Here is a 26,822-nt window from a genome sequence, read left to right as displayed (position 1 = left end):
TGGGGGAAAAATAAGAAGATTAAAACCCTTTTTCCTTCAAGCTACGGTTACTCACATTACCTCAGGAAATGACAAAAGTTTATGTCCTTGGAAGCCTACTTTGTTGAGCTGTCTAGCTAATCATAAAACCCAGTCATCAGAAGATGAGAAAAAAAATGGCCAAAATAAGTTTGATTCTTGGAAGCGCATCAGTTATAGATATAGGAACTGGATCGGCAATGCATTCTGAATCCATCTGTATCTCTAGTGAGTTCTTACTGTGGTTTGTCACACCAGAATAAGAGTCCGTTGTTAGTGAAACATATTATTCCTTGATCATGAAGATGCTTTGAATGCATTTTAAGCATATCGAGACACAGTTTGTTATTATAATGTCCTGGCAATATACTGCAGGCATATTTGATTTTATGTATTTTCCTTAAAAACGCATTGTAGCAAATTAGAGTTGTGGCTTCACACTACATTTTGAGAGTATATATTGTAGTTGAATCATGCATTGATTCTGTTAAGGCACTTAAATTAAATGTAATTTTTACCCTAACAAATAGGACCACTAGATGTCTGATTTGAATGTCAAGCATCATCACTGCTAAACCTGTCTTGAGAGCCAGAAAATTACAAAGGTAGCTCAAAGTTTAAAGGTTTAATTCTACTGAGCTACTAGAAGTTTTGTGTTCACAATTGCAGGTACTTTCTTAAAAAATATTTGTTGGTATGCAGAGAATTGTCCCTCTTAGTTGAATCACTTGAGTTTACTACAACCTTACTACTTAGCTCACTGTAATTTTAGCATTCAGTGTATCTTCAATTAAACTCAGTTATTGCTAAGAGGAATTTTCTTGCATTTTGTTACCTTTTGTCTTCATTTTTGTTTTGAAAATCTTACTTTAAAAATAGCTCTCTATGTGTTGCAAAATCTGTGACCACCAAAGGGTCTTAGAATATTGAGGGATTTTTGTCATCTCACAGTGAGTGGAAGTGTTGTTGAGAAGATGCTGGAAAGGATAAGACGAAACAGTATTAATGCTCTCTAGGATGTAATTATGTTCCCTTATTCCATCTTTTACCTGGCTGAAAGCACCTGATCTTCGACTGTGTGCCTCAGATTATAATTTAATTATGCGATTTATGAAGTAACAAACATACCATGATCTGCTATATTGCTCTATAATTTAATGTGCTCCCCTGATTTTTTAAGTATTCATGTTCACTTCATCTAGGTGAGACACTTCAGAGTGTTCTAAAGGCTAATGATTTATTTATGGGTTTATATCTTAATTTATAAATCCTTAATTTTCTTGTAAAGGACAATGAATGGCTAACTGTCTCTAACGGAACAATTAACAAGTATCAGATTTAGATAATTTTTGTGGACTATTATGAATATCCTATAGAGAGCTATGGTTTAGATGGAATTCTCATGGCTGAGACTGAAGTCTTCACTCAAACAAAGCTTTCTTTGAACTTCATGCAACTTTTTACTGCAGAAGAAGATGGAACAGGATTCTGACATGTTCATTCTTTCTATCCGTACTACCATCTTAGGTAATAATTGTTAGATGTGGTTTTCTGTAATAATATACAGAGTATTTTAAAATTGGATGTAATTATCTGATATTACTAAAGACTTATTTTAGCAGTCAGAAGAGAATGTATTTGGAGACATCTAGTCTCATTCGTCAGAGTTAAAGGATCAAAATGTATTTATCTTGAGGAAGGCACATCCAAAGTGCTGTATTTCTGGACAGATCATTGCATGTTCTTTTCAAATAATTACTTATTTTGCATAGTTTATATAAATTGTAATTGTTAGCAGCTTGCAAATTCAACAGACCTTGTAATTTATTATTAATGGGTATTTTATCAGAAACTTGTTATCAGACAAGAGGTGATTGTTTCCCAAGTACTTTCCACAGATCTCATTGCTCTTAAGATTTGTATTTTGGGACTCAACCCTGTTTGTGTGGATGTTTTATTTGGGAACTCTTCTATGTACTTTCAGGAATTATTTACCTGATCTCAGCTCTAGGCCACCTGACATGTTCTGCGGTCTTCCTGACTGTTTCTGCGCGGGATGGGGGTGGCCTTCCCTCTGCCACCAACGCAGCCATCACAGTAAACATCCTTCAGATGACTTCAGCCCCTGCCATATTTGAGAGATCCCGGTATACTTTTTCTGTTCCTGAAAATGCACCTGAAGACAGTCTGATTGGCACTATAAAGGCCAGAGAGCCTCCAAGTAAGTTGCACACTCAGTCAGAGATTACATTACATTTTTATTGTGACCATTAACTGGAAATATCTGCAGATAATTTTTGTATTTTTTAAAAAACTTTCATATTATTTATTCAGTCTGTCAAGCATTAAATAGTATTTACTGTTGGTATTTACAGCAACCTGTGTAATTACTGCTGTGTCAGGATGCTCTTTAGAACAGATGGAGATTTGTGGTAATCTCTCCTTGGTGGTCCATGGGGATTAGCAACTGCCTCCATTTTTTTCCAGGTGGATTTCTTTAATTGTAAATGGGGAGATGAGAAGCATGTTGTGGAAGTGTAAGGAAGGGTCTGTGTGATGGTGTGGCTTGTGTTAAAGCATTAGCCATGCAAAACAAATCTCAGAGCAGTACTCATGAGCAGAGTATTTAGAAGTTTCAGACAATCTATATGAAGTGCTACCACACACACACACATACACACCAAAAAAACCCACCCAAACAATCCCTCCCCTCCTCAGAAAAAAAAAAAAAGGAGCAAACAAAGAAAACCAAAACCCCTCACGTTTTGCTAGATGAAGTGGTGAAGTCCAGATGAATGTTTATGGGACCTTTTGAAAATGTATTTGACCCATTTGTTTTCTTTTAGAGGGAAATGAGTTAGCTCCTGCCAGGCTTTAGTCATAAAAGACCCTGTCCTGAGAGCCATATATATTTGGTTCCTATGCAGAGCAGTGTGACTCATGAATCCACGTACCAGCTTGATGAGGGATCTGTACAAGTAAGGTGATAGAGGAAGAGATTTATATAAGTTTAATTAGTAAGGTCCTCCAGTTTTCTTCTTGGAAGGACAGTATGTTGACCCCTGTCCTCAGGGTGAGGCAGCACCTGTGGAGCAGCCTGGTGATAAGCCTGAACCTTTAGATAGCTTTTGCATGTATAAGGTTTATAGCAATGGTCATCCACGAACAGTAAGTTCAACAGAATTACATTCTTTCAGAGAACTGCCACTTGATTCATTCCTTCTTATAGTGAATGCCTATGTGTGGTGAAATTAGTCCGATAAGACTAACTTACAGGAGTGTTCTTTCTATGTTTTCGATCAGGGAAAAACAAGAGGCTATTTTACTATTTTCTTTATAGAGTTTGATCATACCAGTGAGATTAAAATCAAATGGTGCACAAGTGTGCAAACTGTTTCCAGTCAGATCAAGCCTGTGCAGTATTGTTTTTTACTGAAGGGTTCCAGGGATGGGAAGAAGAAAGCATAAAAAGCTCAAGAAAGTCAAACATCTGTGTAGCTTACATTTATTCCACTGAATCTGACAGCATGCATTCTTCACAGATGTTCTTACCAACCTTCATGTTATCACTTTCATATGTTTTTATGTTTTTTGTTATTTCCATTTCTAGATTCTTTGCAAGTGGTTTCTTACAGAATTTCCTCTGGTGATCCACATGGAATATTCTCTATTGACCCCCAGTTTGGTATCATCCGCACCAAAAAACAGCTTGACCATGAAACTCAGTCTGTTGTGGTGCTCACCGTGCAGTCACAGTTGGGTAACTCCTCTGTCTACAGCAGCACCCAGGTCAATATATCTGTGATTGATGTTAATGACAATCCTCCTGTATTTCTTACCAAATCTGATAGGGTAACTATTTCACACACCCAGCCTCCTGGCACTGCTGTCTACATTGCTCATGCAGAAGATAAAGACAGTGGCCTAAATGGAGCAATCAAATATAGTATTGCAAGCAAGCAGTCAAGTGCATTTAGCATTGATCCAAACCTTGGCGTGGTAAACCTCAGTAGGACAGTGTTTGCGGAGAAGCAGCAGGAATATACTCTGCACATCGAAGCTGAGGACTGTGGAAGTCCTCCTCTGACTTCTTTGTTGATATTGACGGTAATTATTGAAGAGCAGAAGATGGACCCTTCTTTGGTTTTTCAAAACTTGGTGTATCAAGTAGAAATCAGCGAAGCTACCTCTCCAGGTGCTGGAATCCTTCAGGTTCAAGCCCATTCACTTGACCCACACAGCACTACCTCCAAGCTGAAATATTCCTTAGAGCCTAGCGCAGATTCTGTTGCATTTGGAATCAGTTCTGATACTGGCTGGATTTATCTTCGGAAACATTTGAACTATGAATGTGCACAGATACTAAGTTTTAGAGCTGTGGTCAGCACCTTTGAGGATGAAAACCTCAGGCAAAATGCAAGTACATTGGTAATAGTTAATGTCCTGGATGAAAACGACAATTCTCCTGTGTTTATGCGTGAAAACTACTTCTTTGAAGTAGAGGAAAATCCAATTCCCAGTGGTGTGGTTGGCACCATTACGGCTGTTGACAAAGACTCAGGAAGAAATGGACAACTTTCCTATTTCCTCTTGTCTGATGGAAAGTATTTCAAGATGAATTCCAACACAGGTAGCACTTTATGATTTGTAATCTGCCTAATATTGCTTTTGGAAAGCAACTTTCCCTGAGGGAATGGAAGTAAAGTGTAAAGCTTTCAGGAACTGCTGTAAATCTCTTGGGTTGATATGTGAATGTTCTAATTTAGAGGCTCACATTTTGGGGAATGAAATAAATCTAGTACGTGTTCATGAAGAATGAACTAACGCTTAGGATTTGATTTTTTTCATTACTTCATTCTGGTCACTTGGTCATAAGTTTCAGTGTTTGACTGTAACAAATTAAAATAAGGAGTCTTAAGTTATGGTTTCAATAGCTCATCTGAGGAACTTAATTGCCTGTGATCAAGGACAATTGAAAAGTACAAATCAGCAATAAATAACTTTAAAGATATATTTGACATATGACAGTTACAGTGATGTAAAACATTTGTGAAAACTTCTGTAAGTTACATCAAATCTGAGTTCATGTTCATGGCACCACAGAAATCAAATTGGCTGACAGAATTTTTTTAAGGCACAGCAGGTACTCTGCAGTGAATTGCAAATGCCTTGAGTAATAAATAGATACTGTGTCCAGACAGTATAACACCACAGCACAGCATGGAGAGCTCAGGGAGGGGAATCCTGTGAGGAACACAGGCACTGTAAATAACCTGGTTTATCAAAATGATACATAGTGAGCGAAGGTCTGCTGTTTAAAGTCCCTGTGTCCAGATGTCCTGTCCTCATGAGGAGTGAATAAGTTCTCCGAGAATTTGTCTATATGAGTCTCAAAATAAAACTGTCATTTCAAAGCAGGTTCCTGTTGAGTGCATTTATGGAAGTTTAAATCAAACAGAGTACTAGGAGTTAACCAGGAAGATCTTAAAATAATATGTGGTTTTCTGTGTGAAGGACTTAGGTCAACCACAAATCTACAGTGATATTTAGTATGGTGGAGCAGATGGAGAGGAGATTGGGTCAGATTTATTCACTGGTTTTACCAGAATGCATAGGAGACATAAGGCTTCCTGATTAATGTACATACAATGCATTGAGAATTTCCTAACGCAGTGACATAATAAAGGCCGTGTGTCAGCAGTTAAAACCCTGTGCTCGTATTTTAACTGTCCTGAAGTGTGGTGAAGAAAAGGCCAGATGGATTTCTCTGAAAGGTCAGCGTGTTGGTTCGTACTATTTTAGATCTTTGCTCTGGGGCATCTGCTGTACGGTAAAAGATGTACTGTACTGCTAAAGTACAAGTGCAAACTGTGATTGACAGAATGCTTCTATGGAATGGAGCTTGGAAAACTCAGGTTTTGATGTCAGCAGTAGGGTGTATCAGAAGATGTGTCATTATTGCACATTAAACTAACTGTATAATTGCATGTAGTAAGATGAGTGCTAGCATATAGGAAATACCTAACTTCCTTTCTCACTCATTTTCTTTGTCCATCAGGTGAAATCATAAACTGGGTTGCACTAGACCATGAAAAACAAGCTCACCACCAGCTGACCGTGCTAGTGACCGACCATGGGTCACCGCGGCTTAACACCACAGCAGCCGTGTACATCACGGTGAGGGACCTCAATGACAACAGACCCATCTTCCCTGGGGTGGTGCCCGGGCGGGAGCTGCAGCTGAAGGTGGGTGCTGCCAGTGGGCGCTCTGCCCTGGGGCAGGTGCCCAAACCCCCCATGCTGTGAAGCAGGGATGGTACGGCACCGAAACAGAAATGTAACCCATTCTTAATTTAGACTTGGGTATAGCAGGGACTTTCACCACTTATCAAATGATTACACTTCTCTGACTTGTATACTGTTAGATGTAAAGGATATACATGTATAATTTTATGTATGCAGTAGAATCTCTTTTAATTTCTGACCTCTGAGTCTGCTGTACTAAAGATTTTTGAATTAGCATTATATGCAGATCATAACAGGGAATTTCTAGAACTATATTGTTTAACCATTTCCTGAAAAGCTCTTTGTACTGACTATGAATATTACTGAAATGGAAAGTAGCGCAACAGCTAAACTCGTGTTATGGGAAGGAATTTATTTTAAGTCTCGCTGTTATCCATGTATATTTGCAAATTATTTATAAACTGCTTGATGACAGGTTTTGGAAGGGCAGCCATCAGGGACAGTCATTACCACTCTCTTTGCAAAAGACTTTGATTCTGGAAACAACGGTGTTGTATTATATTCAATAGAATCAGGTAAGAATTTAAAGTATAATTCGTAAGATACATTGAAATAATTAGAATTTTAGAGGTTCCATGTATACATATAATATTTTATGTCTATTTTGTATCTGTTAGAATCAGAATCATTTATGTGTCTTTTGAAGCATCTGAGGAGGCACGAGCAGCTACCTTCCTCCGTGCCCCCTCTGCTCCATCTTCTCTGGGGTTTGGTTTCTTGTGTGGCCAGCCAGAGAGTGTTCAAACAGCACTCAAAAAATTGTAGGACCGTGATCTTGTACTGTATGGTTTAGTGTTTCAGTCAGTTTAACATCCTAAAAGAAAGATGATCTCTCTTTTCCCATGACCAATTGAAAATTTTCCTGCTAAAAGAACAGTTCATGACAGTCTGAGACAGGAATCAGAAGGATCAGCAGATAATCTGGGCAAACAATGAGACTTCTGGTTTTTAGTTTATGTTTCATCCTTTGTTTAGCAGTGGGTTAGCCTGATACAGTAGCTGCTTAAAAACACTTCTCTTTAGTTTTCCCCATAATTCCTACATGTACTGGTTTGCTTCTAGGGTATGCTGTAGGATCCAGGTTTGTTTGCAGCCAAATAACAGAGCAGTCCCAAATTAGAACATGAGTGGAATGGGACATTAATGTTGGCAAGAGATATAGATGTGACCTGGTTTTGCCAAACATTACTTGCTATACTTTCACACAAGAGAGAACCCTGTCTGTGACCAGTGAGGAAAATATATCTGTTCCTCTTACTTTAATTTATTATTGGTTCAAAACAGCAAGATGAGACGAGAACATAACTATTTCTTTATGTAATCAGTATGCTTTAAGATTAGTATTCATAGACTATGGTAATTTGTACATAATGCATACTGTTTCATCACAGCAAGAAAATATTTCCAGTATTTCCATCTGCTCAGTTCGTTTCCTCAATTATTTGTCACTGCAGGATAAAGGTCAAAATACTGCAAAGCTGCATCACTCCTCACTCTTAAAGAGCAAGGGAATCTGAAGCCTCCTCTCGCCAAGGCTGAAATTACCAAAAGATTCCCATGGGTTATGTTATACTATGTCTTTATGTATCCTCTTGACTTCTGTGAGGTAATGGAAGGACTTTAAGATTCACATCCACAAGGGCAGGATAACTAATTCTGCTCTCTTCCACCAAGAGATGCTTAAAAAAAAAGGAGACATTTGACAACTTCATTGAAAATTTTGCAGTTGAAATGTATGTAGATAATAAAAGACTGTAGGGTCAGTTTATGGCCATACTTTTATTGCTTTGATTTGGATACAAGTGACTGCCTCTTCAGAAGTAATTGGAGAGGATCATAGACTTCTCATTGTGAATAATAAGATTTTGCACATTCCCTTAAGAATCACCCTTTGTTTGAAGGGTGATCACCAGGCAACACGGGAAGTGTTGTTCAGGGGTCTCTGTCTGTCTGTATATCTGACTATATCCCCTTCCTTCAAAGAGCACATTGGATTCTCTTACTGGCTTCACTGTAGAGCCCTACAGGGAGTAAGTAAGAGTTCAAATTATAAAAATGTCTAGGAACACAAAGTGTGACTGGTCTTGCTAATGCTGTCTCTAGAAAGAACAAAAAGATTAAAAACAGCAGCAAAAAAAACCACTAAAAGAGCCCTCCCAGCCTTGGGACTAGATATTTTCCTGATAAACAAATCCAGAAACAGCTGAGCTTCTCTGATACTAATTCTTGTTGTTGATGTTGTTGTTGTTAGTTGGCTCACATCCTTTGACATCTGGTCTTCTGTTTCATGGTAAAGTTCTTGCCTGGTTTATATTTAAAATAGTCTTTTCTAGTTCTGGGACATTGTTCAGTACTGAAATATGAAGAAGAAATGTGATCTGATCTACAGCCATATTTGTTAAACACAAAGACATCAGGTTAATTGGAGGACTTCATTCAGACTGGTGCTCTTTTCAGAAGATGAGGGATTGCCACAGGAATAAGAGATAGGAGTGTCAGTGTCAGCTGTTCACGTTGTAAGTGTCACTGAGTAATTTTCAATATTCTTGAGACCTTAAAGAATTGCCAATATAGCAGCAATATATCAAGGGATGCAAGAGGGCTAATGACAAATGCCAACAAATTATGTAAGGAAAAATCTGTAAAACAACCATGAGATTTACAGAAGAGATGAATTTTAGCCTCCAGAGGAAAAGTGCTTCCTTCAAAATGCCCTTCTTTCTTCTCAGAAAAACAAATTCCCCTTAAACATTCACGTGTATGGAAATGCATGATAATATAGCCATACCTCCACTTCTTTCAGTTATCACTGAAAGAGTAACCAAATTCAGAGGGAGGTGAATCTCAGCTATGTTTACTGTCCCTCAGTGATGCTGGCAATTGGGTAGTGATTTGCCTGCCCTTCTCTATGATTATTGGTAGGTTACAGGGTAGCATTTGTAACAAAAATTAGCCTGCATTTATAGTGCGTCATAAACTATTGCTTTACGTGTTAAGACTGGCACTGGCAAAGCAGAGGCTTTTACAGTTACATTTGGACCAATTCTGCTGATACATTAACACTTCACTACCAGAGTGGTAGGAGAAGCCTATTTTATGCTGCTAACACACACAAATTGGCAAGTGTTGCATGTGTGTCTGTGGGCAAGTACTTGTTCTCCAGGGTGATGTGCAAGCAGCATGCAGGGAGCATTCCTAGCCATGCAGAGGGCTGTGTTTCTGCAGCAACCCTGCGATGTTCAAGCTCTTTGGGAGCCATGGCACTGCCTTCCCCTTTTCTGATACCTGAAACAACTTTTCTTTCATCTCAAAGGAGCATGTGATGTCCAAGGCACTATGTATTTTAAAACTGAGGAAAGATCAGTTCTACAGGAAAGTAGGTAAAAATATGTAGCTAACTATCACTGCATACTGAGGTCACAAATATCTGAGAAAACTCTAGTGTTAATCTTCTGTCTGCTTTCTGGGCTGTTTGCCTGAATGGCAGTCCCTGGAAGGCCTGAATGTTCTGCTGAAGTTGACAGCCAGATTTTGCCTGGGGTTTCTCAGCTCATCCTTTTTGTCCAAACCTGAAGTTTCTGTGATTATTTTTGAGAGCACAGAGTTGAGAAAGTGCCTGGGCTTTGGAGAACTTAATATAAATTATAGCCTAGTCAACAGGTTGGTCAATGCAGAGGTGGAAAATTTAAGTGAAAAGGGGTATCTGTTTATTAAAATATTAGGTTAGGGTTGAAGCACAAGAAGAGACTGGAGACATTAGAGTCTAGTTATTGAGATTTAAGATATTTTCTTTTCCATGCTTCATCTGTTCTTCTCAATTTCTTTCTTTCTTATCCATGTCTCTTATAGTTTCTTCCTTTTCCTACAAAAAGGGACATCTTTTGGGTGTATGATATAAGCAGCAGTTGCCTAATACAGTAGACTTAGGGAGCTGAAAGTTGAGTAAAAGTTTCTAGAAGTGCAGGGGGCACAAGCTTTTAGAGCGACGACTGACATGCTTTTTAGGTGTAAAACTTAGAACAACCTTTTCCCTTATTCCTCACTTTGAACTTCCAAAAGAATGAGGAGGAGGATTGGAGTGTATTTATTATAGAAAGTGAGCAAGCTATCACTCACATCCGTGTGCCCTTGGTAACCTTGGGCAAAATATTCAAAGGTGGTCTGTCTCTTCTCTTACTACATGTCACCTCCTAAATCAGTTGAAAAGCAAAATCTGTCTTTAGGTAGGCTTTTGAAATTCACAAATGGAAGGAATTGCTTTAGCTACAAAATATATTGTGAAAGTTTGATTAGTGTCTCTATAGATTAAAAGAAATCAATTTAATAAGGTTTTTTTTTCTTGAAGTGTTTTTTCTGATTTGGAATGAGATTACTACATTTTGAAATTGTCCATGAATAAATTAAAAAATAGGCTGATAAAAATACCAGAAAAATAGGAATTTCAATTTTTCTGTCTTCATAGTGCAGTACCAGATGAAAATATAAAAAAGATACACACTTTCAAAATGGAAGTCTCAAGAGGTTCTAGTTTTATACAGTATCTCTTTCCAACGTTATCAGACTTTTCAATGACTTTTATCACCAGCAAGACACACAGAAAACTGACCATTTCATGCAATATTTGGATTTTAGTTGACTTGTAGTCTCTAGTGAATAATGTTATTGGTAATTTATTTTCTGACCAGCTCTCTTTAAATTTTTTTTTAAATGTAGATTTTGACCATTCCTTTCTCCTGTCAAATACACTTCAACCCTTCAGAAGCTCTGTGGAGTGACACCTTTTTCTGTTGAACTTAGCTACATTCTGCTACTTGAAACAGAAAAACAAGTATCGTTCTTTATGCTAGGAGGTACTGATTAAGCAAGTGAGGGTGAATCCTCATACCCTCCTGCTCAGATTGCGGTTATGTACTTGCAACGTTTTTGTTCTCTGATTTTTTTTCTTTTAAACGATTTTTAAATTTTTGGTTCAGTTTGGTAACTGTAGCCCCATTTTGGTAGAAAAATTAAGGGAATAGTTTTTGTACACTTCTCTTTACCATTTTTCTTCTTAGTTCTCCCTATCAGTTAATTTAAAAGTCAGTTTTAGCAAAATGTATGCATGCAATTCACATTATGTGTTCTGTTTTTCATATCTCCTCTGCCTCTGGGATTTTGTGTCATGAAACATTATATGGAACAAAATAACATATCTGTGAATATAGACATGCTGTTGGGACCTAAATCAGTAAAGTAACCAAACCTATTTAAGAAAGTAGTAATAGAGCAGCATTAATATTTTGAAACTATAATGAAAAATGCAGAACGTAGGACTGTCTCATTCAATGTAATTGTCTTTACCTATTGTTTCCTTTTGTTAGCAATTTCCTCGTTACGTTCCAGACTGCAAGAGTCAACCCAGAAGGGACTCATGGAACATTAGAAACCTATATATAGACAGTCAAAAATAGCAGAACAATATTGGAAAAAACCTCCTATTTGTTGATTGTGAAAACTCATTTTTCTGACTAGCCTGCTCAATGTTTGTTCAAATTGTACAGGTGAAAATATTTTACGGTTATAGGTAAGGTAATTGGGTACAAAAATGAACATCTATATGTGCAGCTAACTAATTTACATGTGCAGGTTTATAGAACATAAACAGCTTCATGCTCACTTAGATGCCTATGGAAATATAGTTCTTTATGGATGTTTTATGTACTACATCTGCACTGAATTTATTTTTACCACAGTTCCCTATTATAATAGCAGCCGTTATGCTGCATGACTTTGTTTAACCCACTAGCACACCTTATTAAAATTCATGTAGAAAAAAAGTTGTTTACATACTGTTTTAAGAGACAAGTAGTTATGACAAATTTGATTTTCCATATGTAGTAATGTATACCATGTAGTATTGGAGAGTAGTTTGTATAGCATTCCTTGACAATGGAGGAGAAATCACAACTAAGTTATTTAATCTTCTGTGGTAGAATTTTTCTTTGCTACTCAAGAATAAGTATAATATGATAATACTGTATAATATTACTAGTAGTAATATTAACTAGAACTTGCTTGTTACTAGAATGCACCTAGTCCTTGTTGAAGGATGAAAACATAATTTCCAATATTCACATTTTACTCTGCTACAACTTACCATAAGATTTTTAGCTATGCCCTGAGTTAGCTTCCAGTTCAGAGCACAGGTAGGACAGGCAGCATCACTACAGTTATGTTGTTTTAGGGATAGATCAGGCTCTGTGCTGACCCATAGTCTATAAGGGACAAGAACCAGCTGTGTGCCCAGCACCACTTACGTGACCCTTCATGCTAGTTTGGAGACTAAGACTTATTTTTTTTCTCTGGCCCTGCCTGCCCACTTGTGTTGGAGACAGGAGTAGCAATCCTGAGGTGGCTGCTGCTGCTCTCCTGATGCACACACCATTGATGTGAGCAACGTCAGTACAGAAGCAAGCAGTTGATTTCATACTCCATAGCGTTTCTTGCTTTAGCTTTCTAAATCCAGAGTAAGTGCTTTGTAGTAACCATGTACTTGATGAAGGAAGAAAAGGTATATCACATGGGTCAGAGAGGTCCAAATGAGTTCAGCAGGTTCCCTTTCCTTTGGGTCTTATTCTTTCTAACTGTTACCTACAATGTTCAGTACTATGAGGGCCAGCTGAAGAGACCTGCAATAACTTAGCTGGTTTTACCCACAGAAGAGGATATAGGATGCTTCCGGATTGATGCTGTCAGTGGGGAGTTAAGAACAACCCGGTCTCTGTCACATGCTGAGAGATCAGACTACAGAATGACGGTCACAGCCAGGGACCAGGGGATGCCTTCACTTGAAGGACATGCTACTGTTTACATCCAGGTACTTTTTTATTTTGTACAGATAGAAAAAATATACTATAAACTTAGTTCATTTTAAAAAACAATTTGGAGAAAAGCTAGGGAAATAAACTGAAGAATGGAAGAAGTTCAAAATTATAGACACTTTGTCTCATGTTCTTTAGTTATTTTTCTGTTGAGGGTGGAAATCAGAAGGTGGACTCATTTTGATTTGCCAAGAATACACAACAGCATTCTGGGTTGTCTGACAAATAGATGATGTTAATGCTTTACTAAGAGGTCATTATGAACACTGGAAAAGAAAATATCCACATAGCCAGAATGAAAAGCAAATATCAGGAGGGACTGAAAGTGAGGGAGAAAGAAGCTGGAATATCTCTCAAAGTACTTTTTTTTTTTTTTTTTTTTTCTCCACTGTGTTGTTGTTTTTTCTAAATTCTGTCTCTGTAACCCGCTGGAAAGATAGTTCATTCCTTTGTGCTGGTTCATGCAGGGCTGCTCTGCATGGGAGTGTGAAATCCAGCATGTGCGCAGCCAGCCACCTGCTGTTCATCCAGCCGCAGCGGGGCTGCTTTGTCCAGGCCACCTGTGTGCTCCTTCATCACAGGCTGAATGTCACTGAGGCGGCTGTTTTCATCAGCACAAGCTACTTTCTTGTATTTGGCAAATTGCATAATGTATCATGCTTTCTTTGTCACTTCTGTCCCTGTGGTGCTGTCTTATGTAGAAAGACAGTTGAAGTGCTGCAGAGTAGGGGCATAGATAGCAGTGGTCAGGTCTTCTGTCTTTGTGCCCCTGTGATTCAGAGAGCGAGAGGCACTCTTCTTCTTTTTTCTCTAATGTGCAAATGCAGGACAGAGTTATGGAATGACTGGTCAAAGGACTATCTGAATTCTTACAGAGGTTTGTTTTCTGTATTTGAGGCAAACTTAGGATAAATATAGTCACAAATAATAAATGATTAAATTCTCAATTAAGGAAAACAATTTTCATTGCACTGTTCATGATAAAAATGGAGAAACATTGCAGTCTTTGTGCTTTTGTTGCAGGTAATCCCACTTACCAATAGAAGATCTGTCTTCTCTCATGATTTCAAGCACTTTGTCATACCTGAAAATTTGAAACCTGCGCAAGTGTTGAATTCTCTGAAGTGGCCTGATAATCATCTCACAACTAAGAGGAAACTGCATTTCAGTATTGCTAAAGATGATAATGTTCATTTTGAAATAGATAGCCTGACAGGAGACCTTTTTCTTTCCAAAGAACTTGACTATGAAACAGCTTCACATTTCCTTTTGCAAGTTATTATAAAGGATTTTCATAATAATCCTCCACAAAATAACACTGTCTTCCTAAGTATTGATGTAGAAGATCAGAATGACCATTCTCCGTGTTTTCGAGATGACTTCATAGTGATTGGCATAGAGGAAAATGTACCTGTTGGCACTCTGGTTTACACATTCAATGCAAAAGATGGAGATGGCAGTTTTCTGAACAGCAAAATAGAATATTCCTTGGAAATGAGTAATGTGGGTGAAAATCCTTTTCTTATTCACCCCTCATATGGCACCTTGACCACAGCATTGCCACTAGACAGGGAGATTACTCGCTCTGTGATCCTTACAGTGTCTGCCACAGACCAGGCAATAAATCTGACTGATCGCAGGCTTGACTCTCTGACTGTGAAAATTGTTGTTTTGGATACCAATGACAACAGTCCCAGTTTTACATCTTTGCCTCTTTCCTGTGTCATGGAGGATGTGGAGGTGGGCTTCCTTGTGCATCGCATAGTTGCAAAGGATCCTGATGAGGGAAGAAATGGTCAAGTTACATACCACATTCTTTCAGGCAATGAAAACAAAGCATTTGTATTGGATAAAATCACAGGTACTGTAACTTCTGTTCTCTTGAGTTTCTTCTGATGTGCTTCGCATGGTAATATTTGGGAGGACAGACAATGCAATACTGAAGTACCACATTATTATGATATTCTGCCCAGATGATTTACCATCCTCAGGGTTAGTTACCTCAGAGAAAGCACCACATGAGCGTGACAGTACTGCATACAGTAGGCAAGCTCAGTGAAACTCAGCTCAGAAAGTTCTGCATGACTCTACTGTGTTGTGCAGATGTACTGGATTACCTTCCAACAGCATGTTATGGAATGGGGGAAGAAAGTGTGTGCATTGAAATACTTCATTCTGATTTTTGCATGGTGCATACTTAAAGCATGTGCACACAGATATGTTGTTATGTGTATGTACAAAGAAAGGTGAAGTCAAGATCAAGGAATGTGCATTACAGTGTTGGGGGAACATACTCAATGGGGACTCAGAGTGCTGATGAATGTAATTCTTCAGCACTCTGAAACTCTCTGGTTCCTGAATGAGTTCTGTAACTATTATACCATCTGCACACAAGTGCAAAGCCCATCCTAGTAATTGCAATATTTTCTGGTCCTTATTCTGATTTTGAATACATTACATGATAGAGCTGAGTTCCAAATTGCATAATTTATATGGAAAAACAAAAACAAAAACAAAACAACCAAATATTTAATTGAAATAAAGTTAAATAAAGTTTAAAATTTAAGGTCAAAGTTAAATAAAAAGGTATCTCTGGACTGCACTGTAATATTCCATGAATAACAATTTCCCTTGATGTCAAAATGAGTATTTCTGGGCCAGCTAGCACCCTAAAGGATATCACTAATGATGATTGACTGAAGTCTGGAAGTCTTGCAGCAGTGGCACAGCATGCATGGTGATGCTACATTGAAGCTGTGAATGCTGGAACGACTAGGAACAGAATACTTCTTTTAATACCTTCTTTCTTTATAATAGGACTCTTAACTACAACCCAGCTTCTGGACCGTGAGATTCAGGAGCGCTACATTTTGACAGTGATGGCTCTTGATGACGGCAGCCCAGCTCTCTCTGCCACACAGGTTCTAACCATCCTTGTTCTTGATGTGAATGATGAGACCCCAGTATTTCTGAAGCAACTTTACAAGACTGCAGTTCATGAAAACCGAGATCCAGGGGAGTTTGTTGTAAAGGTGGAAGCTGTGGACAGAGATGCAGGTGATTTCTGGCCTTTCACTATTAATTTCTTTGTGGATCATAGTAGACCGATCAAATCTTGCTGCCTGCTGTGCTTGTGTGTACAGCCATTGGTACTTTCCCCAAGGTAAGATATGAGTTTTGAGTCCCAAAACATGGCTGTTAGATTAGACCTTCAACCTTTATTCAGGACTTGGAGTTATTCTGACTTGTGTGCTGGCCTAGCTTCAGCTTTGACTGGTATATTGAATGTCAAATGTGTGCTTAGATAATGCAGAGTAGCTCAGTGTACTCTAGTCTTCATGTGATGAAGATATACTCTGGTTATAAATCAGCAAACAAAGCTCAACTCAGTTAACTTTAATATTTTAACATTCTGTTGTTCTCAGTCGGAGCGTTTAAAATAGTTTTAAAACAGTTCTCTAGGCAAGGGGCCTGTATTTGTAACAGAATCGGCAAGTATGCACTAATCTGTTCCGACCAGACAGTGGCACTGTCATCCCAGATTTTCCAGCTAGTTGAGCTGTGAAGGGATCATGGAAGCCGCTTGGGATTTCAAATATGATTTTATGTACATAAAAATGTTGATGCACTGCTTTTCAAACATAGGCAGAATGGATGAATTAGGGGGGTGGTTCACATGCTCTGTGAATCACAGTCAAGGACTTATCTTTGTCTTTGCTAAGCAACAAAAAAAATTCCCTCCAGTTCTCCAGCTACCTTTTCTTTTGAAATATCTAAAATGCCTACGATGTTACTGTTAGCCTGTGTGCTGGAGAGAATCTTACCTTCAGCTGTTGTAACATCAAGCAGTTACACAGAGTCTGTGGTCTGCAATAAAGACAAAATCTGGAAAGAGAATTAAATATGAAGATACTACTGCAATTAGTCCAAAGTTTGTGTCAGCTCTCTGAATGACTTTATCTTTACCATGGGTTCACTTCCTGCACATCTTTAGAATTGTTTAAGGTTGTGCTTTCAAAAAAATAGGTATTGTTAGCAAAATCAGGTTCTGTATACAGTAAAATCTGCCATTTTAATGTAGAGCAAGTATTGTTTACAAAAGGCTTATGTGAGATATGCATCTCAATAGAGGTGCTATATAGAAGAGCCATTTCTCCACAAATTTGTAAAGTATTTAGAAATTAGAAATGTGTGGGTAGCCCTGTCTATGAAAATCTTCACGACATCTGAGCAGCATTGCATTCCAGCCCTGTACCTATTGCAATTGTTTTCTTTCCTTTGTGGATCACGGTATGAAAAAAAAAGAGAGAATTTGAAGTAAAATGTTCCAAGATAATAGATAATTAAGTGGGTATATCCTTGAATCCTTCTCCCTCCTTTCCCCATCCCTTATATTTATTTGCTGCACATCTTGTGGGAAATACAGCAGAAGGGAAGTTTTGGGAGCCATTTGGAGGAGGGAGCAGAGGTGACTTGGCAGGGCGGTGCGGAAGAGCATTCCAAGTGCACTGGGTGGCTCAGTGTGCACCTGCCTGTGTGGACACTTGAGGCTGGAGCAGTATTGTGGCTGATGATGGTTCCTTCCTGCCTTTTTTTTTTTTTTTTTAAGTACATTTTCCAGTAACCACAGTCCTTCTGTTTGGTCTTTTTCTCACATTTTCGTTATTTGGCCCCATATCATATGCATGTTACAGTATTGTTCAAAAAAAATACAGAAGTGATGCTCATAATGTAAGAAAATAGGATCTATATAGGAGTAATATAAATATAATAATACTCACTTTTGTTACATTTTTGGAATGGAATTTTTGAATAAGATGACTCCGCTCGTGATGTTCTTTATTTTCTACATAACATTTTTTACATTGTTTTTATTTGCTCTTTAAACTGCAGTTAACATCCCAATAGTATTTGCATCGTCTCAGTGGAGGACTTTCCTCCCATCACAGAACTTTTTTTTTTCCACTTCGTATGTTCCCTGACTGACCACAGGGAGGAATCATTTTTACTGACAGTTGCAGCAATCATCAACTTTTTGTTTTATTTGTCTTTCTACTTCATTCTCTGCAAAGAGAGAAAGCAAGCAGCCATCCACCTTCTTTGTGTTTGACCCAAGCTTTAAGCTTGCTTCCAGTTCAAAAAGTCTTTCTGCTTAAATTTTTGCTTGTAATGATTTTCCTTCCTTGTGGATATCCATGAAGCTTCTTGTTTGGCAGACTCCCTCCAGCACATTACAAGAGCTGCACTTACTGCATCTCTCTGTCACCTTGCTTTCTTAAAGTCCTCTTACATAGTGGGAGCTCTCCACCCACTCCAAGGCCAACATCTGACGGTGCAGTGCAAGTAAATACAAGTGTAAAGACACATGTAATATAAATAAATGGTGGGAACAAATGCACAAGAAAGCAGATACCTGCAGTGTGTTTAAGATGAGTCAGGGGTCTGCCTTGAGATGTGTCTTGGCAGAAGGTCTGAATGAACTGAGCTATCAGTTGTCAAGGTCTGCTTTTAAGCTGATGTGCATGTCTGTGGTTCAGCAGTTATGTCTGGAGCCTCAGGAGAAAACTCTCAGAAGGTTAATAGGGACCACTGACTTAGAGTTATGAGACAGGGCTTACTGCCATTCACTGGACATTTTGTCTTGCTCATATTCGTGGCTTATCATGGTCTTAGCAACACTAGTATTATAAAAATGAGACTTGAACCTAGATTTGGCACAGGGGGACATCTGTTCCCATTGCTTATTTGACAGTGTTGGTAGTAGACATGTTCATAGTGTAATGCCATGCCTGCTGCTTCAGAGAAGCCATGGCAGCACCTGGGAGGATGGGGCTGCTGGTGCTGTGGTGGGGACAGGAGAAACGGGCAGAAGCTTTTCCCTGGCTGCAGCTCAGGTAGCAAACACCCATCCTGCTGTTTGGTCTGTGGGGGAAGGGGTCCCTTCCACTTGCCTGTGGAAAGGAAGAGACTTAACTCCTCTTCCAGCTCATAATGCACAGGAGAAGGTTTCTCATTTCAGTTTGTAATTTTAGCACCCAGAATGTGACTAGCACTACTGAATAATTAACCAACAGAATGGATCAAGTGAAAATGCGTCAGCTGCTGTGCCTGGTGAATGCGTAGGTTCATCATGCTTCTCCTGGCCAGGGTGTGCAACTTTCTCCTGCTGCTAGGTGCATGCTCCTAGCAGCTGGATATGAGCAAGGAGGCAGTAAGTACTTGGGAAATAAATGTAATTAAGGTGTGACATATCTGTGTGGTTTAAGGGTTAAAAGTTTTAATTTCAATAATGTGTGAATAGTCAACTTGGATGGCACCCACATGGCTTTTCAGTACTGTTTGTGAATAATGTCCATTGTGAAATCTGCCAGTGAAGGTGCTGGGTTGAAGCAGTTCAGTTGCAGGAGACCAAAGGCTAATAGTTAATGTCAGCCCTTTGGTGCCACGGGTCTTTTTTTCCATCTGTAGCATACTGGTAATTAAGGATAGATAAATGCAGACAGCTGTGAATACTTTTTAAAATGTAGTTGAATGGTATCAAATATGGACAGATCAGATAGTGTATGTTAGTAGCCTTACATTTTCAAGACATCCTCTTTGATTATCTTTACTGCTGTGATTTTTCTTCTTTCTTCTGGAAAGACAGAAGGGTTTCTGAAATTAATTTTCCTTGTGCATTGTACCAATATGTCCATCCTTTGACTCAGTTTAGGTGTAAATGCCTTTACAGTAACAATTATTTTAATAAAATATCAGTAGTTGTCAACTATTTAGTGAAGCTATTCAAAGGCAAACAAAGGAAGTCAAGGGCGCTAAAAACTGTACACTCTGTTTCTTGTCTTGAACTGGTGATTCCCCACCAACTCCAGTGCAGATTGTCCGGTTTGTTACTGCAGCAGATGAGAACAAATAGGCAGTGTTTAACTCTGAACAGCAGTTTTAGTATGACTAGGAGTACTGGAGCTTTCCAGGTGCACTAACTGTTCCTGTGCTACTAAAAGACTGATTGGTGGTTGAAAAAAACAGAATGCTTAAATGAAACTTAAAAAAATAGGGAAAAAAAAAAAAAAGAGCCTAATAGTATAAGCCCTTCAAGTATGATGTAGGATAAAACTCATTAAAGTTAATAATATGAATGTGATGGAGATTACATTTTACTTCCCTCAGGAGGGTACTGAAACCAGAAAAAATATGAAAGAAATTATGACCATGATAGGTAAGAATGTGGAGTCACATTTCTTGTTCAGTTCAAACAGACAACTTCGAAATAAAGGTTTTTGAAGACCTGTACAGTTTTAGCCTACTATTTTCTACAGAAAGACAGGAAGACTAATATTCCTGTACTGTATAGAGATGATAGGTCTAATTAGGAATTGGATGGAATTTGCATTCAGAAAAACTTTGAGGGAGGGAAAATCTTTAGCCTTCTTCCTTGGAAATCTTGCATGACTTTATAAAACCAAGCAGTATCTCTTCAGAGACTGGCTACAAGTGAGAGCTCTCTAAAAGGCCTGAGATTTGCTCTGGGAATGTTCACCAAATTAGCTTTTCTGTTGAAGACAACTAGGAGATACCTACCCTGTGTGTCTTGATGGGACATAGAGACCTGCCTGCTCAGCATTACAAATATTTAGAACTGGTGAGCATCCTAAGAAGTGGATATTTTCTCTGAATGCTTATACTACTCAGCGTTGTACTGTACAGAGATACTTGCATTGGCTCCCGGTACTCTGCCTGACAGCGTGTTGAGATATAAACTGACTGTGTCAGGGAGGGCAGAAGACAAATGCATGGATTCCACAGTCTAAGTTAATGCTTTCTTGCACCATATTGAATGTGTTAGCTTGTTTGGAGACATGCCCTGAGCATCAAGAAATGTTGCTGGAGTCACTAGCAGTGGCTGGAAAACTTAGGCACAAAGTAGCAGCTGGGCAAGACCTTTGTGCTAATGAAGAAGCAGTTACTCTCTCCATTAAAAATAACTGTTTCATCCGTAACCCATTTCCTGGGATGGTGGGGAGAGGGCAAGTGTGAGGAGAGTGGCTGTGTTTTAGTAATTCTTCCATTTTGCTTTGAAGGACTGAATTCCTTGCTTCGGTATGAAATTTTACCAGGAACTGGGTATGAGAAATTCAGGATGAACTCGCACAGTGGAGAAGTTGTAACAACCACATCATTGGACAGGGAAACCCAGGACATTTTCAGTATTAAAGGTAACTATGAAATAGCTGTGAGTGCCTGTAAAATGTGAAGTGAGAATGGGTGTGATGTTACTATCAAGCTTAGTTTTTTTAATGCCATCGGAATTAGATGGGAGTGGTAAGATTTTCAGGAACAGAAGAGCATGTGCTTTTTGCATAGCAGAAATAACTCTCCTATTCTGATATTATTAAGAAGTATCCATCGTTGTACCTACAACTGTTGTATACAATTTACTTCTTTTTTTAATCATAGTTTTGGTTCGGGATAGTGGAGCCCCATCGCTGTCAAGCACGGTGACAATTATCTGCAAAGTGCTGGATGAGAATGATCACTCTCCCATGTTTCTTCTTCCCACCTCTGAGATCCGTATTCCAGAGAACCAACAGCCTTCTATTGTTTACATTAGTCGAGCTGTGGATATGGATGCTGGTGATAATGGAGCTCTAAGATACAAAATAATTAGTAAGTTACACTCCAATTTTATTAGTATAGATCAGGAAGTACATAAACAGCAGTATCCAGGTTTTAGACTAGCCTTGATTTTACCAGGCCTCTCTAGTTGCTGTCTTGTCCACATGCTTCTTTCATGTTGAAAAAAAATCTTTCATCCTTTTGTTAGCATTAATAAGTACTTTCCAGGCATACTTTCAGTCTGCTTTCTGGATTTGAAGTAGTACAGAAAAGAAAAACAAAAAACTACCAGTCCTGGAAGGAGGCATTCATTACAAAGGCATAATTTTGTTCCTTCTTGTTATATTTGTGGAAATTCTGAATGTGCATATACCCTTAAAAATAAGTGCAAGTATTAATCAAATTTTATTTACTTAATTGTATTTATTAAGTTTTATTTCATGAGAGCTTCTTTCACCCAGCAATTAGTAATGTCATACTTGGTTCTCAGATTGCCAGACTCTCCCCATGTCTACTATGCCAATGTAAGCTCTGCAGCTGTTCAAAGCCTCCTGTAATATCTTTGCACAAATACAAGTATGCTGTGCTTACTTTGGTTTGTGGCTCTCAGCAATAGCTCAAATGTAGGCAGATAGCTACTGTGGTAACAGCTAACATATTTTTCTTTGAACAGTTATGAATACCTTTATGTTTTCTTGGTGTTACTTTCATGATCTCTTATGATCTTTAATTTAATTACCTTAGGTCTTTCTACATGTTGTGAAGTATGTATGCCATTCATTGTTACTAAAAATGCTGACTCTTCTGTCAACTGCTTCATATTTACCTCCTCCCTCCCACACCCACCAATGTAGACCTTGCACAACTATACACTTCCAAGAGACAGGTTTGTAGAAGAGAACAAGGAACAAGTAATTGCAGTTGTCAGCAATGCTTTATAGCTTTCTGGAATTTGTAACTAAGGTTGGGAAGAGGTCACTTATGCAGCAGCATAGTTGCAGGAGATTTTATAAGGTGCGCTGCTTTGGGAAAAAAGACATGCATTTGGCAAAACAGCCACTCTGTAAATTGATATGACATTCTGTATTTACTGTCATTGCCACCCACTGATTTAAATGAAATGCAGGTTTTAATTTGTATAAGATGAATAAAATATGCAAAAGGCACATGAGCACACCAGCTGTATGAGCAATTGGATCATGTTATTGGAATTAACATATTGGTATTTGCAAGGGATTCTTTTATCAAAAGCAATTGTTTTATATCTTTTTTTTTTTTTTAAATGTGTTTGAAAGGTGGAAATATTGGAGAATACTTCACACTAAATAACACTTCAGGAAAACTGCTGGTCACTCGTAGCTTAGACAGAGAAGATGTCAGCAATTTCACTCTTGTAATTGAGTGCCATGACCTAGGCAGCCCCTCGAGAAGCTCCACTGCACAGCTCTATCTAACAGTCTTGGATGAAAATGACCACAACCCGTTGTTTGCAAAGACCCAGTATCAAATCTCTGTGAGAGAAGACCTTGAGGAAGGCTCAGCCATCCTGGACCTCTTTGCTTCTGACGAAGATGATGGCCTGAATGGCGAAGTTACATACTCCCTCATTGATGACACCTTTGGAGTGTTTGCTATCGACAATGTAACGGGATCTATAGTTACTACAAAGGCACTGGACCGGGAGACCAAGTCCCAGTACACATTTAGGGCTGTGGCTAGTGACTCTAGCACCCACTTACCAAGAAGCACCACTGTCAGGGTTGTGGTGCATGTTGATGATGTCAATGACAATGATCCCATTTTTTTCCAGAATCCTATCAGGGCCTATGTGCCTGCTGAAACCACTGTGAATGAGACAGTAGCCACTGTGAGAGCAGAGGACATGGATCTGGGTCCAAATGGAGCTGTTGTTTTTAGTTTGATGTCAGCAGAAACTGTATTTCAGATAGATGTGAAGACAGGTGGCATCATTCTTCAGGAGCCCTTGGCTTCCAAGGACTTCAGTACCCAGCTGCTAATAATGGCTTCAGATCAAGGTATCCCACCTCGAACAGCCACAGCTGTGGTTGTTATCTTTACTGAGGAGCAAGAGGAGGAGATTTTATTCAGCCAGAGCCTATATGAAGCAAGTGTGCCTGAGAACAGTGCAGCAGGTGAGCACCAAATCCCAATTTGTGTTCTTGCAGTTGCCAATCATCTCCCTTCCTTTTGGAATGGTAATTGTAATGAATAGTGTAGGGAAGGCTTATCCCTGTGCAACAGCAGGGAAAAGTTAATTTGGATGAAGCAAATACCTATCCACCTGCCCTTTTCCAGTACACGAGAGTGAAAAACAAGCATGCTCTGTTAGCTGGGGACATTGGCTGGCTCTTGAGTTTGCTGCCCACATACAAAAGTGTTGCTCACATTAAGCAGAAAGGTCCTTTGTCAAAGGTAATGTGTTTCCATCCCTCAGCCTGGGACACCCTGAGCACTGCTTGCAAAATTACTTTAAAGATGGGTGGAAAGTGTTTACTCATAATTTCATTTGTCAACACACACAAGCTCCGATGAGTGGTGCAACATGACATTTCTTGTTTTTGCAAAATGCTTCATGACCTGAAATAGCTTTGAGAGATAGTCTAAAACCTTACTTAAGTTTTGGACTTCATGGAAGAAGGAGAATAGATGGTAGCATGGGATGAAGGGGTGAGAAGTTCAGAGGCTATAGTGCGTTGCCACTTTGATGGGCTTCTGCAGTGTATCTCTAGGTAGAGCGTGTGCTACTGAATGATACTAACAGACAAACCAGCTTAATCACAAGGTGCTTTCAGATTTATTTATTTTTGTTGTGTATAATAATGAGAATTACTGCTCTAATATTTATCATGCAGAGAGTATTTGTAGTTATATCTCCTGCCAATTCAATACAGTAAGTACCTTTTCCTGCTCCAGGGGATAGGTTCATCCTAATGAGAGCAGAGCGGAGTGCCTTCTACATTTTTCTGCCCACAAATCTGCTGCACAATTGACCAGAAATATTTAGAGATCTGACCTGCACTGTATTCTTGATTCAAACATAGTCTTGTGAGGTTCACCTTGAACAAGTAATTTATCCTCTTTATAGTTCAAATTTCAGTAAAATGAAAGCAGTGTTCCTTTGTATCCTAAGGGTATTGTGAGACTAGTGAATTCTTAGATCTTGAGTAACAGCCTATGTATTAGATTAGGAATCAGTAAAACAGAAATGTGTTAATAATTTTGGAAAACAAATCAATATTCTTGGATAATTACAAACAGAATAGAAAACTAAGAGAGAAGATGGCGGTTGTGGTAATTACTGCTGTGGTTACTCAGCTGTTCCTTTCTCTGTGCCTAGACACCAAAGTTTTGGCTTAACATAAAGATGGTGTTGTGAGTATTACTGATGTTTCAGTTAACAGATTGAAAATACGCAATAAGCTGAAAATTTTATTTACTCTTTTTTACTTTGTTTTTTAACCATGGCTGAAGTATTTTGGTTTCAGGCTATTTTAAAAATTTGTGATGAGTGATTAAACCACCAAGCTAGATGATCGTTTTAGCTCTCTCAGTGTCTGTTAAAAAACATGTGGGATTTTGGAAAAAGTGAAAGGCTTCCACAGAGAATAGTGGAGCATGCAGTAGCCTGGTGGTTAAAACACTTTCCTGAAATATGAAAGGCGTAGATTCAGGTCTTCTTGGGCAGAGGAGCATTTATTTCCCTTTTGCTCAATTCTGAGCACTCTGAGTATGGAAACCATGGGATAAGAAGTTCATTTGACCGGGATTTACAAGTAGTTTTGGACACCATAAAACTGATATTTTCTGTCAATGTGAGTCACAGATACCCCAAGGCCTCCTAGTCCTATTTTACTAGAGTCAGCACTGTACAATAATTAATTGCGTGTCACTTTGCAAAGGAGAGTCTGCCCTGGGGGAATTGCTGCTTCCAGAAGATACAGTTCGGATGTCACAGCAATGTGTGCTAATTTCTCATTTTCTGTCTTTTCATTGATCTACCCATTGAGAGTCAATTGTGGAAATGTACAGGGCCCTCAATACAGAAAGTGGAATGACCAGGGTTTTTCTAGAGGCAAGCTTGGGGCTCCCAGTTTTGTCTCTCCCTTGCAGCAACAGGCTTGTATTTTCAGAAAGTGTCTTGAGAACCTCTCTGTCAGGCTTCCCAGGGAAGTGAGGTCAAGGCCCTGAGGTTTTGGTCTTTTCAGGAGAGATAGGATTAACCTGCATTAATATTTCTTTCTAGTTAAAAAAAAACAAAAAACAAAAAACAAAAAAAAAACAGGGAAGATATGTTTTTTTAGATTTAAGGAAAGAAAATAAAAATCGGGGCTTTACAGCAATAGATAAACTGCTCTGATCCTAAATTTTCATGAGAGTAGGTATATTCCTGGATCAGGCCAGACAATCCATCCTGAAATTACAGAAATGCCCTGATTCTTTGGTATCAGAATGCTGTAGTCACATGTTCTCCCATTCAATCTATAGAAAATATAAATAAGACTAGATTTAAATCGTTTTGATTAAAGGAAATTTAGCAAAGCTTCAGTGTAAACAGGAGGGTTTAGTCCCAAAATGTTAGTTTGTGTATTTAATAAAGGTCTATTTGCTCAGAAGATCAAATTCTTTTAAGAGTATGAGAGATTTTACTAAATACTGATACCATTTAGGCTCTGTTTGTAGTATTTTCTTATTTATATAAGCATAAATAAATATCATATATCCACATTTCAGGAGGAAAAGAGCATGATTATAATTAAAACTCTCATAGACGCTGGCTTAGAGGATATAAGTGATCCTGGGACCCCTGCAAATATGAATGGTACCAGTGTATTCATTCCAGGGGAGATTTACATTACATTCTGATTATTTGTTGAACTGGTATTAATAAATGTGGCTTTCCCTTCTAATTTTTTTCTACCTTAACTTATAGAGTGGGAAAAATCTAAGTTTATTTTTCAAAGAATCAAAAATCTGGATAGTATAAATGACAAAAGACAAAGCCAA

At 38.6% G+C, this 26,822-nt stretch overlaps 1 protein-coding gene across 1 annotated transcript in view; it reads left to right on the top strand.

Annotated features, from left to right (window-relative positions):
- DCHS2 (dachsous cadherin-related 2) overlaps positions 1-26,822 on the top strand; it is a gene marked incomplete at both ends in the record, with an annotated part of 118,354 nt that overhangs the window by 71,292 nt on the left and 20,240 nt on the right. Inside the window, 10 exons of the mRNA XM_080343841.1 lie at positions 2,003-2,239; positions 3,629-4,648; positions 6,077-6,264; positions 6,740-6,839; positions 13,023-13,180; positions 14,208-15,045; positions 16,002-16,241; positions 21,263-21,397; positions 21,639-21,848; positions 23,093-23,950. Coding sequence (XP_080199967.1) covers positions 2,003-2,239; positions 3,629-4,648; positions 6,077-6,264; positions 6,740-6,839; positions 13,023-13,180; positions 14,208-15,045; positions 16,002-16,241; positions 21,263-21,397; positions 21,639-21,848; positions 23,093-23,950 — 3,984 coding nt within the window. The remainder of the gene's footprint in view (positions 1-2,002; positions 2,240-3,628; positions 4,649-6,076; positions 6,265-6,739; positions 6,840-13,022; positions 13,181-14,207; positions 15,046-16,001; positions 16,242-21,262; positions 21,398-21,638; positions 21,849-23,092; positions 23,951-26,822) is intronic.

This window comes from Nesoenas mayeri (assembly GCF_963082525.1).
Source record: "Nesoenas mayeri genome assembly, chromosome: 4".
NCBI lineage: Eukaryota > Metazoa > Chordata > Aves > Columbiformes > Columbidae > Nesoenas > Nesoenas mayeri.
The sequence above is the reverse complement of the archived record's forward strand: the minus strand, read 5'-3'. Positions and strand labels throughout refer to the sequence as shown.